Raw genomic sequence first — 13,333 nt, 5'->3', positions numbered from 1 at the left:
ACATTTGGTTTGCAAACACTTTAAACAAATGAGGTGTTTCTTAACAGCAGCATTCGCCTTTACACAGTAGCAGTTAAAATATTGATTGGAAATCTCAACCTAAACATTAATTAATGTAATCAAATCAAATATAAAGCTATTTGCCAATGCCAGTGCATTACCATGTTTGTTATAGAAGAACAAGTTACCCTCAGATTCCAGAGATAAGAAAATTCATCTTAGCAGTGGTTACAAATAATTCTGGTTCTATCAACTCTGCCGTCTGGAAGAGATGTAAAATGTCCATGTAAGAGTTAGGTACATTTCTCCATGTTCTCCAAAAAGTGTTTATTAATACAGTTGACCTATTTATCTGGATTTCATTCATTTTTGTGAATATAACCTTGTGAATTTGCAATTTTTTAAGTTTGCATTGTTATTTCAGACAAATACATTTTAACCAATTTCCCAGGATAAAGGCATGATGAAACAACAAAGGAAGCATATTGAATTAGAGCTGCACGATTAATCGAAAAAGTATCACATTTTCAATATGGACTATTGCAATATCAAAACCTATGTTAAAAAAAAAAGTAGGAACAAATATAATTGAATATGAATTATGCCTGTTTTACACATATTTCTTGTTTGGTACAAATCACACCATGGTCATTTGAATATATTTTATCACGATTGCAAAATAATCACAATCAATTGTTTTTCTCAAATGTGCAAAATAACTGAGTGTGCACATTAATCACTTAATCCCATAATTATGATTAAGTGATTTTTATTATGAGAGGAACAACATAAGAAAGATAGATAGAAGTTATTTTAGATCTGTCGTGCTCAGCAGCACTGAGCAGATGTTGGGATGCTGTGGCCGCGGTGTGAGGACAGCAGTCCGTCACATGGACACCAGCTTACAGCTAACCCTCCCAGTACCAACACTGCTCCAGGGTGTTGGTTTAGCAACCGTCGCTGTGTCTGAGAATGTTGGAGCTTGTTGTGGGGGGGCAGCTCCAGTAGAAATGTACTCAGATCCCCTCAAACCAGCAGTGATGTGAAGGGCTGGGACCAAAATGCTTTAAATCCTCACAGAGGCTGTGCCCTTGAGCAAGGCAATACCTATATCTTCTAGCCCATTCATACACATTTGTGTTGTTTTATTAAAGAATGTCTTTTAGTATATTTTAAGATTTGTAAACAGTTTTTACATCGTAAATCTGTCATTTATTTTAGCAAATATTTAAGCACATGCTATTTAAAAAATATATATATATATTTAAGGTGGTTTGGCTTATTGAAAGATCATTCCAGTGTTGTCACTACATCATATTTTTGAAATGTATGAGCTCAAACAGAATAAGCAAACATGAAATACATACATTTAAAAAAACAAACAGGTGAACAGTACAAAATGAAAAATCCAGAGTAGTCCCTCTAAATAAAGTATACTCACAAAAAGCAATGAAAGAAACACTTAAGTAAAAAAAAAAAAACAGGTGAACACAACAAAAAGAAAAAAGAATCCCAGTGCAGACCCAAAACATATGCATGTATGTAGCACGGAAAGGATTTGGCTTATTGACAGCTGATGTACTTGCAGGATTCTTGTTGTTTTGAGTTTGTATCTTCATAGTGGATGCCTGTTATAAGTTGCGTTAGGTAAAAGCTTTAAATATATATGACATTTAGTGTAACATCCCTTCTGTTTGCCTCGTGTGTGATCTGTTGTTCCCCTCAGGTCCATCCACAGTCTGGCTCCTTATTGAGCGCCTCAGCCTGTCTTAACTTCATTTCACTCTGCAGTCCTTCCTGATCCACATACCCAGACAGATTTAAGCTCAATGTTCCCCCCCCCTCCAAAGGCTGTGTGGTGTGTGTTCATTTATTGGCCCATATTTGGGACTCTGGTTGGTAAACATGCCTACAGAGCAATAATGCAGACAGAACTAGATGTATCGGCAAATCCTCATCTTTTATTTTTATGAAGCCACCTGATGTTATGTGAAGATGTCTGACACACTTTTCCAAAAAGCATGCTCGGAGATATTGTTCAATTCAACAGACAAAAATTATTTATTGAAGAATAAACTCTGGTAAACTTTCCAAAAATAAAAATCCTAATAAATAATTTTAACCCAAAAACAAACACTTCCTCTGTCTATTTTAATTCTCAGCTGCCACACCCACTACAGGTGGAGAAGGACCTCATAGGTTCAGTGCAAAAAGCTGAAGCCCATCATCAGAACATTATCACATAAAAAGCTCAATGTTTCTGTTCATATATTACTCAAAAGCTTAAAAGTTGATCTTGTGTTAAAAAAGTTCTCTTTCTCTCTGTTCTTCTCCAGGTGGCACAGACGGTCTTCTTCCAGAGAATTCCTTTGAGGGGTCCAAATATGAGTTTGGCAGCATCGGCCTGGCCCTGTACAGCGGTCTGTTTGCTTACGGCGGATGGTGAGTTACACACCAACGGACCTGTGTTATCAGGATGCAAGCCACTGTGCTGCCCTGTTCATTATATAGTGTCCCACGTTCTGATAATGTTTACACATTGCAGTAAGAACGAAATATCGAATTGACATTTTCTATGGTTGGTTTTACACTTCAGTGTTCAGGCTTGCAAACAACTGTTGATTTAAACACAATTCATGCCTAGATAGGTTAGTCTTTAAAAGTTTTCACTTTTTTAAAAGCCTACTTAACATTGAGTGGTGCAGCGATGACATATTCTTGTAGGTCGACCCAGAAGTAAGCAATGCAAGGGCTCTCTCGACAAAAAAAACTTTATGATTTTTGAAGTGTAAATGCAATAGCCAGAAATAGAAACATAACATCAGGTAGACCCTCCAGAAAAACGCGGGCAAAAATCCTTAATTATGCGGGCTAAAATCCTTGATTATGCGGGCTAAAATCCTTGATTATGCGATTAAACATGCGGGGTTTTCATGTGATTTTATGCTGTGAAATTGCGGGAAGTTGCGAAATATTTTTTTCATCTTGGTGTTTTCTCTCTCGTGTGAGTTCCACACGTTCACTCTACGGTGTTGTTTACCTTCTGTGATGCGCGAGCTGATGACGTCGCGTCATCATCATCACTACTTCACGTCAAGACAAGTTAACTTTTTTTCTCTCTCAACTTTGTGTGGAAAAATGCGGGGATTATGCGGCCTTTTGATAAATATGCGTCCTTTCAAAATCTGCGCCATTTTGCTGATTATGCGGTAAATTCTGCGATTGCAGAATCACGTTTTTCTGGAGGGTCTAATCAGGCTATAAACAAACTAAATCACAGTCACATGACTTTGTGTCAACAACCTCTAAGCAATAGGTGGCAAATGTTTGGTGGTAGAATGTTTAGTAATCTCACTTTATGTTTGTTTGGCCGCATCCCAACATTTTGTCTGCTCTGCCTACAGGAACTACCTGAATTTTGTCACTGAAGAAATGATTGAGCCTTACAAGTGAGTATCCATAAGAATACGTTTATGATCAAATACAGGCTTGTTTGCAGAACATTGATTAGTAGCCTGGATTTTTTTACTAAGAATGTTTGCTTATGTTCTTCAGAAACCTTCCCCGGGCCATCATGATCTCTCTGCCCATCGTGACCGTAGTTTACGTTCTGACCAACCTGGCATACTTCACCTCACTCTCACCTGAGGAGATGCTCGGCTCAGAGGCCGTGGCTGTTGTGAGTACACCCTTACCTTCTGCTACTTACTCTGTATAAAGTATGCCATATTCCAGATATTTACTATAAACTTACCTTTTAAAGCTGGTAAAAATTATAAATGTACATATCAGTTGATCAGTTATTTAAATTACTTTTATTGATCTCAGCAGGAAAATTAAGTTGTTTCAACAGCACAATGACAGCTTAAGAAGCGTTAAATAGACAAAAAACTAGAAAAAAAAGGTATATAAAAAAATGTAAGAATAACAAAGAAAAATATATTAAAGCATATAGAGACAAAATGTATGGTGACCGACACGTGCAAAAACACTACGACAGCACAAAACACTTTCATTAGGAGAAACGTTTGTAAAGTTGGCCATCTGACACTGTCACATAGTTATTCTGTTTCTTATTTTTAAGTATTTTGTCAGTATTCTTTAAATGACTTAGTTAGCTAGCTAGCTTACAGCAGATCTTCAAATATATCGGAAGCAATCATGCAATCACATTGTTAAAATAAGCCGATAAAACTAACATTTTAGGTACGTTTCTAGTGACCGTGATGGCCAACTGTTTTGAGGGTTTTCAGAATCAGAATCAGAAAACCTTTCTTCGTACCAAAGAGGGGAAATTAGCATTTTTTTGCATCAGTATTTAGTTTATGCGCATGTGTTGTCAAGTTGGTGAAGATGTGTTTTGGCAAATGTGTGTTTTTATATTTCCCTTTTTTTTTTTTTTGTGCAACGCGTTTCTTCTAATGCAAATGTTTTGGGCCGTTGTAACGTGTTGTCAACTGTCAACCACCGTAGTTCGTGACACTTTGTTGTGCGTGTTTACTTTCAGTCCGTTCAGTAATCCGTTCATAAATATATGACATAACATATATTTCAAATATGAAAATGGTGTATTTGGGTATAATCTACTGATGATTTTTGCTGAAGTGGCTGGCAATTAAGAGGTCGATTTTTGTCAGAAAGTCGGTGGTTCAATCCCCACTCCCTGCAGGCAACATGTCGATTTGTCCTTTGGGCAGAATACTTGACCCTAAATTGCTTCCGATGGCATGGTAAATTATGTTTAAATGTGTGTGAATGTTTCCTGAGTAGGTGGCACCTTGTTACTTAACTTATGTGTGTGTCCTGCAGGATTTTGGCAACAAGCACCTGGGTCCCATGGCGTGGATCATCCCGGTGTTTGTAGGTCTGTCCTGCTTTGGATCTGTCAACGGCTCTCTGTTCACATCATCCAGGTATATACATTCACACTATCTAACCAGGCTTGTGGAATTGATTAACAAACATGCATAAACACACACAGAATATTAAAAAAAGATGATTGTAATCATTTATCTGTTCATACAAGAGTGATCAAGTGCCAACAAGCAATATGTGAGACAGAATATGTGTGTGTGGGACATGTTACCGTGATGCTGAGAGGTGCTTTAGATTTCGATATAATGTCCATCTAACCCCAAAAGATAAACCCCGCCCAGTTTCTGGTGAAAACAAAGAATCGTATCCAGGCAGAAACCTTTTTTTTTTTTTATGCCTAAAAGCTGCCAAGTGATATTGCACGTCAAACAACAAAAATATCAAAGTTTCGATTTTCTAAACTTTAGCAAAAAAAAATAAGAATAAAAAAAATTAAATAAGATGATATCCCGGACAGTCAATACATGTACGTCTAAGGGAAACACTTCGTCACAGCCAAATTGTGATGATTATAAGGTTAACATTCATCGTCAAAGTAGTGACAATAGCCACGTTCAAACCAAGTACTTTGCCGAACTTAGTGCCCCGGCACTTATTACCCCAGGGCACTAAGCACAGATCGCGTTCACACCGGAATAAGTTCCCTGAGGGAAGATTACGCAAATGAGCCGCTGACGTGACTTCGTCGTCTTCTGCTTTTGGTTTACTGGCAGGACGCAAACCACTTCACGGTGTATACTGCCACCCGAAGTCCCCGGCCGGAAGTCCCCGGAGTTGGGGACTGGCTTCTACTGAAGCCTTCCGAGTAAATCGCCAGAACGCCTACACCTCCTCATCTCCACCGTTCCCATGTTTTATTTTGTGTTACCATAAGTTAGTCTCTCTGCGTTTTGTGCGCTGGGCGAATGCTAATGCTAATAATGCTAATGCGAGGATAATAAAATGGCGGCTCTACAAAACAGTTTTACGGGGCGTGGTTTGCAATTCGGCTAATGCTGCATTGAAAATACCAGTTTAAGTGTAAGCTTGCTGCCTGCCACTCGTCCACCAAGAGACTGACAGGACATCAATCCCCTATAGCTTTTAATTTATCTTTATATCGATGCCGATCAAATCTGCACTGAGGTAGTTGCGACTTTTATTGTTTTAGCTGCTGTCACCTTGACATTGTTCCTTATGAGCCAGACGTACTCTTGTTTTCATGTTGTGTGTTGTTTAAAATCCCATTCACCCCCATATGCAGTTCAAAAAAACCTAAAATTTGAAAAAACTTTCTGGTAAAAGCCCTCCACCGACTTCACCAGAGAGTAAATCCTTTCCCAGACTCTGTTGCAGCTGCATCTTCTTTTGCTTGTCGTACTTTCTGTCATATCTGTAGCTTGTACTGTTTTTTGCCAGTAGGGTTACATAGGCAACAAGAATGGTGACAGGTTGGCAAACCCTTGAACCCAGCCGCATGTGTTGATTCACTGACTTCTGAAATGATGATAGCTCTCTCTAGCTTCCTACTCAGTAAGCATGCCTCTCCTTCCTCTCAGGTTATTCTTCGTGGGTTCCCGGGAGGGTCACCTGCCCAGTCTGCTGTCCATGATCCACCCCACCCTGCTGACCCCGATGCCCTCACTCATTTTCACTGTATGTACCCTTATTTTTCACACCAATACCTTACAGCACGAGTTGAATACAATTTGAAAAAATCTCTTTAAACCACAACGGCACCGAAAGACACATGTACCGCTGTGATGAAGCATACATTATTGCTTCTGTGGGATATGTGTAGATATTTATTTAAATAAAACGATTTTCTGTTGTCTACAGTGCATGATGACGCTGCTCTACGCCTTCTCCAACGACATCTTCTCGGTCATTAACTTCTTCAGTTTCTTCAACTGGCTCTGCATCGCCATGGCGATCGTTGGGATGATGTGGCTCCGTTATAAGAAGCCAGAGCTGGAGCGACCAATCAAGGTGAGCCAAAGTTGATGTAATAGGAATAAAAGAAAAGACTCAGCACTAGTACGTGGATACAGTATCCCCCCCCCCCCCCCCCATAGCATAGTTCACATCAAAAGATTGCAGAAGAGAGGCTGGATGCTAGTCAGCTGGTGTTGAGGCCTAGTGTGTGTTTATGAATGTGTGGAGGGTGTGTGTGTGTGTTTACGTGTGTACAAAAGGAAGTGCACTATGCCTCCTGACTGAACCAGTTGCTGCAGGACTCCCCAAAACACAGAACACCATTGTGCTATTGTTGCACTTTGTTCACATGTAAGTGTGTGAGTTTTCACGTGTGATTGTGTTGCGTCTGTGTGTGTGTCTCCTTTCAGAGCATGATAGCTGTCCTAATTCTACTCATCTGCCCCCTGGCACGACACTGTGTGTTGTCAGAGGCAGTGAAGTGAAAGAGACGGATAGATTATTATATTGGCGTGTGTGTGACTATGTGTGTGACGACCCCACTATTGGTTTGAAAAAGGTTGGGCCTCACGAGGAGGGAACACGGGTATTTGTGTGTGGTGGGACAGTGGAGGCACTGTCTCTGCTGACATCCATCTCTCTCTTTCACTCTCCCACTCTATTTCTTTCTCCTTTCTTTGTCTGTCACATTCCTGCTGTTCAACAGATCTGGAGCCGAGATGCCAGACAATCACCCAATTAGATTTACTGATCCATCTCTTTAAAAGTTTAAAGTTAAAAGTATCTGTTTATCATGAATCTAGTGGATTCATTCTCTTTAAGAGAAAACTAAAATGTGCAGTATAGGATGAACAGCTCCATGGATCAAACACTCTTTGTAGCTGTAAAAGGAACAGTTAAAAATGTTGGTAAATACTCATACTCTCTTTCTTACTGATAGTTAAATAAGAGTTATCTGTCCAAAAAGCAGGAAGCTAGAACCTTTTTGACACAGTGAGTAGAAATACACTTGGCAGATGTTTGGTAGAAATTAAATATCTATATAAAAGTCTTCACAACATGTTTTGTTGGTTATTATAAGTAGCCAATACATTGTCAGGAAAAATACATTGATGTTGATGATGATCAAACACATGTTCTGTCTCTTAGTCAAGTGTAATCTATTTCTATTATATTGGAGAAGAGTCAGACATTTCTTCCCTCTCTTCTCCCTGCAGGTAAATATTCTGCTGCCGGTGAGTTTCGTGCTCGCTTGCCTCTTCCTCATCATCGTCTCCTTCTGGAAGACTCCAGTGGAGTGTGCGATCGGTTTCGGCATCATCGCCACCGGAGTTCCCGTCTACTTCGTCGGTGTGTGGTGGAAGGGCAAACCCAAGTGGATGTTGAATGGCATATGTGAGTATAACATCTTCCCCACCTGTGAACGTTTAACACTGTGACAATTGAGACTTGTGTGTAATTGCCGACTTCATTTGTGTGTGTTTTGCAGTCTCGACCACAGCCTTGTGTCAGAAGGTGATGGAGGTAGTTCCTCAGGCGTCTTAAACTGACTTTCCGGATGCACCAACAGTGACCTCGGGGCTCTGACATCACAGTTGATGACCTCTGTTGACCCCTTTCAACCCACTCCTTCTCCTTCTCACACACACATACACACACCCTCTGCAGGGTGCTGATAAGGACCTGATGAAGACGAGCGTAAGAGGCTACTGTGTCTTTGCTGTCTTAAACTTTTTTTTGTTGTTGTTATGTTGCTGACTTTTTTAATGCGGATATTTTTTGTTACTAACTTCTCTTATGGTAAGTTTTTATGGATTTCATTGAATTAACTGTTTGTTTCATGTAAAATATCATCCCTCATCAGAAACGTGTTTTTAGCAAGTTGTGCCTTACGTGGCCACGAAGCTTGTGATGTGGTATTAACCTGCAAACAGATGTATACATCTAGATCCATGCAACCAGGAATTTTTTTAAAACCCTAACGAGACTCCACTTATAATCTCCTTGAGCCAACTTTTGCTCTTAAGTACTGTAGAAGTTGAATATCGTTTGATATTCATGAAGCTTTCTGTCGACAGTGTGTCATGTCTGTCACTATACGTGTCTGTCTGTTGAGTTTTAGCTCTGCTCTCTAGTCTGCCTTTATATGCTGCTGTAGGGAGAGAGTGAAGTTGACTGAAGATCTTGTAGGAGATTTTTTTTAAGTTTCACATTTTTACATTAAAAATACTTACTTTTCTTATCTAAATCCCTCAGAGGAAGGAGGAATAACTATAAATAGACGTTTTTGTTCAAAGCCTTTTCATTACCAACTTATCTACAGCATAACTTGGTAAACCTGAGCATATTATGTGCAGTCTACTGATGCCACCTCACAGGATTCCTGGGTAATGCAGTTTTTGAACTGGCATTGCTCTTTAAATCATGTGGTCAGATTGAAAGAGGTGCATAAACCAGTACTCAATATCTGAGCGTACTGAGCCGAGCTTAGTGTGTGTGTGTGTGTGTGTGTGTGTGTGTGTGTGTGTGTGTGTGTGTGTGTGTGTGTGTGTGTGTGTGTGTGTGTGTGTGTGTGTGTGTGTGTGTGTGTGTGTGTGTGTGTGTGTGTGTGTGTGTGTGTGTGTGTGTGTGTGTGTGTGTGTGTGTGTGTGTGTGTGTGTGTGTGTGTGTGTGTGTGTGTGTGTGTGTGTGTGTGTGTGTGTGTGTGTGTGTATGATTTTTTACATTGTGGCCCCAGTCAGTTTCTCTTGTGTTGCTCCATCTACAAGCTGCTGTCAATGAAGAGAGATAAGGAAGGATATGTTTCTTTTTTTTAGGGGGGGGGGGTGAAGAACAGAGGGAGCACATTTACAGATCCTCGTATGAACTGCTAGTTTTTTTTATTTCATTCATTCGTTTTGTCACACACAGTAACAGTTACAATAAAAAGGTTAGTGCTGTATTATTAACGTCGATCCTCTTCCTGGCAACGGACCAAAAGTACACGTTACCGTGGATGCAGGAGGGGTTAATGTGTATGTTTTCGAGGTAGAGCCTTTCTAACACCAGCCATCGCACAGAGCGGATGGGAGACACTAACCCGAATAGAACTGTAGAAAGTTTATTTATTTATTTTTAGTAAACTTGTTGTTTATTGTTATTAGTCCCTCTAATTTGTTTAAAGGGCATTTTTGTGAAAAGTGCTTTACAAATAAATCTTTAGGTTTTTTTTCCAACTTTTGTGTTCTGTTGTTTTTGGTTTTGGTGGATATTTTTTGTCTCACTTGTTCCCCTATATAGCAAAAAATACAGAATGTAGTGATTGTTATGAATAATAATTCAAGCTGTTTAAATTTTCAATTTCAAAAATGGATGAAATTCACTTTGTCAAACCAGCAAAAACAAGCATCAGCAAACTCTATAGTTCCCTTAAGTGTGCTAGCTTCTTTTAGCCCTTTGTTTTGGTTTCATGGCCCACATTATTATCTGTTTCAGTTCAGGCCCGTGGCTCATGCAGTATATGTGTTCATTTTGGTACAGAAGATGAGATAAACATGCTAAATACTACCTGACCAGTGGCCTGTACTACGAATCCAGTTCAACAGACCCTGGATATCCCTGAGTTATCTGGCTTCTAACAAACGAGATCTCGCTAAGCGGTCCTACGACGCTGGTTATCAACTCAGTAAATCAACCCAGGGTTTCTCCGTCCGGCTGAGAGCGCGTTCACGTGAAAGGTTGCTTAAAATAATACTTCTGCATACAGTATGACAATGTAACAATGTAAGTGTTGCACGGCCAGATACGGCTCGAGAAGCTGACAAGGATAAGGAAATATATGGTACATTATGATGTATGTGATATGAATGATAATGGGACACATCGACGGCTTCACTCACAGTGCCGCGGACTGTACAAAATGTTACTTTGATCCGGTTACTTATGTTGTGGCCAGGGGCGCCGTAAGGGGGTGAAAAGTTGGGACGATTCTAAGGGCCCGTGACTGACAGGGGCCCCAAACCTTTTTAGAACATTAAGAAAAAAAAATTAAGTAACCATCATTGATCAATCATCAATAATTAACAATAATAGAACGTTATATTGATAATGTAATCACTAAACTTACGATTCATTTAACTTTTTTTCTTCCAAAAGTTAATTATCCAAAGCCTCTGTACACCAACTTCTATTTACATGTAATGGTTTGGTCCTGCCTCCAAACGCTGTGCGGCACCGCACTTTCTAGCAGCAGAGTGAGAGCATGTGAGGAGGGATGCTAATACTTACGTGTGTGCCATGTCTCAACCACTCACAAAGTCAGGCTTTCAAAAAAGAAAAGAAAGGAGAGAAAGACAAGAGAGAGGGACTAAAGGACGACAGTATGTCACCCAATTTTTCAAAGAAAAGGTGGGTGTGGTCCATGGGTGGTGGAAATTAGTCTGTTAGCTAAGCTTAGTCCATTGTAAATAATAATTGTAATGTTTTGCTGGCATTAAGTACTGTCAATATCTTCACAGAAAATGCTGAGGTTTTTCATTTCACTCTTTTAGCTGACATTTAATAAATGCAGGTACATTTTTAGCAGCTATTCATACTAAATCAGTTGTCCCTCCCCCTGGTGCCAGGACCAACAGATCCATATTTAGGCTCAGCAGCCCTGTCCCCCCATAAGGCTTTGCAGTCTTGCCATGCTGTCCATTGAAAGCCAGTTGGCTAGAAAGCTGGACTTCAAGGACTTGATCAGTGACTTTGCCTGTAGGAAGGCTAGGCGCTGGGCTCTTGGTGAGTAAGGCTGAGCAAGGCCTCGTAATAACTGTTAAAGGGCAAGGCTATGGTAACGATATTGGATCACTACACAGAAGATGCATGATGAGAAAAAGACTGAGAACAGGTAATAGGCTCGGATTTAGCACCACCATCAGGCCTTTTCACTTCCATTTCCGTTTTGTTGTCCATTTACACTTTAATACCCGCTTATTTTGTAGTTGGTATGTATATATTTAATAAAAACATCTGCTGCTTATGTTATTTTTTTTGTTATAGCATTTTATAAATGATAATATTGGTGTTAATGTTCACTTTATTTTAATTTCAGAAGTCATGTATATTTAAGTTACATTTATTTTGATTTTATGAATGTTCCATTCAAAAATGTTATTAAAAAGGCATGTACACCATAAAAGATGACTATTGAGATCTATTGTCAGGAATGTTAGTGTTATATCAAATAGTGAATTCTACTGCAGCAGAATGTTGCAGTAGAATTTGCAGTCTGCACAGTGTTATATTTTCACCGCTTAGTGTCAGTAAATATTGTGCGGTTAGTATTGGACTACAAGATAGATGCAACAAGCCTGTACAGGTAGAGTTATTTAAAGCATAAATGAGTCGGTTGGGTTCTGGAGGTGTGGTTGCAGCATTGTGCTTGGTTGGCGCGGCCTGTGCCTGGTGGTGGGGCCCAATGTGATATCTTTTTATGGGGCCCAAAATCCCTGGCGGCGCCCCTGGTTGTGGCAGGTGCTTTCACTGAGTTGATGTCTTATCTGTAACCTGCTCCAGAGCAGTTTTGGTGTTCAGCATAAGTTACCATGGAGATCTACCGCGGTAAGAAGTGAACCAGCGTCGCAGGACCGGAAACCTAGAGTTAACCCTGAAGTTACTTCGCTAACTGCAAATCCTGCTTCGTAGTACAGGGCACTGTACATGATACTGAAAAAGATAGCTACTAGCTAAGGACCACGTGGTAGCATTTAGCAGTTTAAAAGTGAAATGAAAGTAGAATTAATATTGGACTTACATTGGTCGTCAGGCCTTAAACAGGACTCCAAATGCTAATGTTTGATGTTCAAATAGGCAAATGTTTTTCACATGTAAGACAATATTTCTTTACAAGATTGTACACATGTCAACACTTTGTTTACAGTTTAATGCACTGCACCCTAGTGGCCAGAACAAAAATAATATATCTTTAGTTTTTATTAAAACAGATTTGATAAAGATGGAAGAATTCTTTAATCAAAACATGTCCTTAATTTCACATCCTAAGTCTGTACAATTTTTTTTTCTCCAATTAATTATTTGAAAAAATAAATACATCAATTGCACCAACTATTACAGACAGCTTTTTATGGTTTGGGAACTTCTCAAAAACTTAATGTCGTCCAATTTTCAAGTCTCTAAATCCATTTTTGAATTATTAGAAATTACACAACAAAATCCATGTTTGTCTGGATCCATTTCCGGATTCATGATTTGTTATTGTCACTAATATAATACACACTCGGTATACATGGAAACAAAGTTGTTGGTTCCGGAGAAGCCCCTGCAACAGTGTGAGCCATTCAACACCGGTACTCTCACTATAAAATGTGCCATCCTGTACATTCTATGTATTTGCGCAAAACGTGTGCAATTAAGTAAAATCAAGTTATTTTAACCTTGTTACTCTTTTAAATTATTATTGAATTATTAAAAATGTCATTGATGTCAAAAGCTGCGCCCCAGGACTTGGCACTTCAAACTAAAGTTTGACTAGTTTCCCAAGGCGCTGTGCCAAAGATTACAC

General features: G+C 39.5%; 1 protein-coding gene across 1 annotated transcript in view; it reads left to right on the top strand.

Annotated features, from left to right (window-relative positions):
* The window catches only part of slc7a5 (solute carrier family 7 member 5), a 29,976-nt gene extending 19,972 nt beyond the window's left edge, over window positions 1-10,004 (top strand). The window contains exons 3-10 of the mRNA XM_079682036.1: window positions 2,337-2,442; window positions 3,405-3,449; window positions 3,556-3,679; window positions 4,810-4,913; window positions 6,414-6,510; window positions 6,694-6,843; window positions 8,007-8,184; window positions 8,279-10,004. Coding sequence (XP_079538162.1) covers window positions 2,337-2,442; window positions 3,405-3,449; window positions 3,556-3,679; window positions 4,810-4,913; window positions 6,414-6,510; window positions 6,694-6,843; window positions 8,007-8,184; window positions 8,279-8,334 — 860 coding nt within the window. The 3' untranslated portion in view covers window positions 8,335-10,004. The remainder of the gene's footprint in view (window positions 1-2,336; window positions 2,443-3,404; window positions 3,450-3,555; window positions 3,680-4,809; window positions 4,914-6,413; window positions 6,511-6,693; window positions 6,844-8,006; window positions 8,185-8,278) is intronic.
* Window positions 10,005-13,333: the final 3,329 nt, after the last annotated feature.

This window comes from Notothenia rossii (genome assembly GCF_949606895.1).
Source record: "Notothenia rossii genome assembly, chromosome: 5".
Taxonomy (NCBI): Eukaryota; Metazoa; Chordata; class Actinopteri; order Perciformes; family Nototheniidae; genus Notothenia; species Notothenia rossii.
The sequence above is the reverse complement of the archived record's forward strand: the minus strand, read 5'-3'. Positions and strand labels throughout refer to the sequence as shown.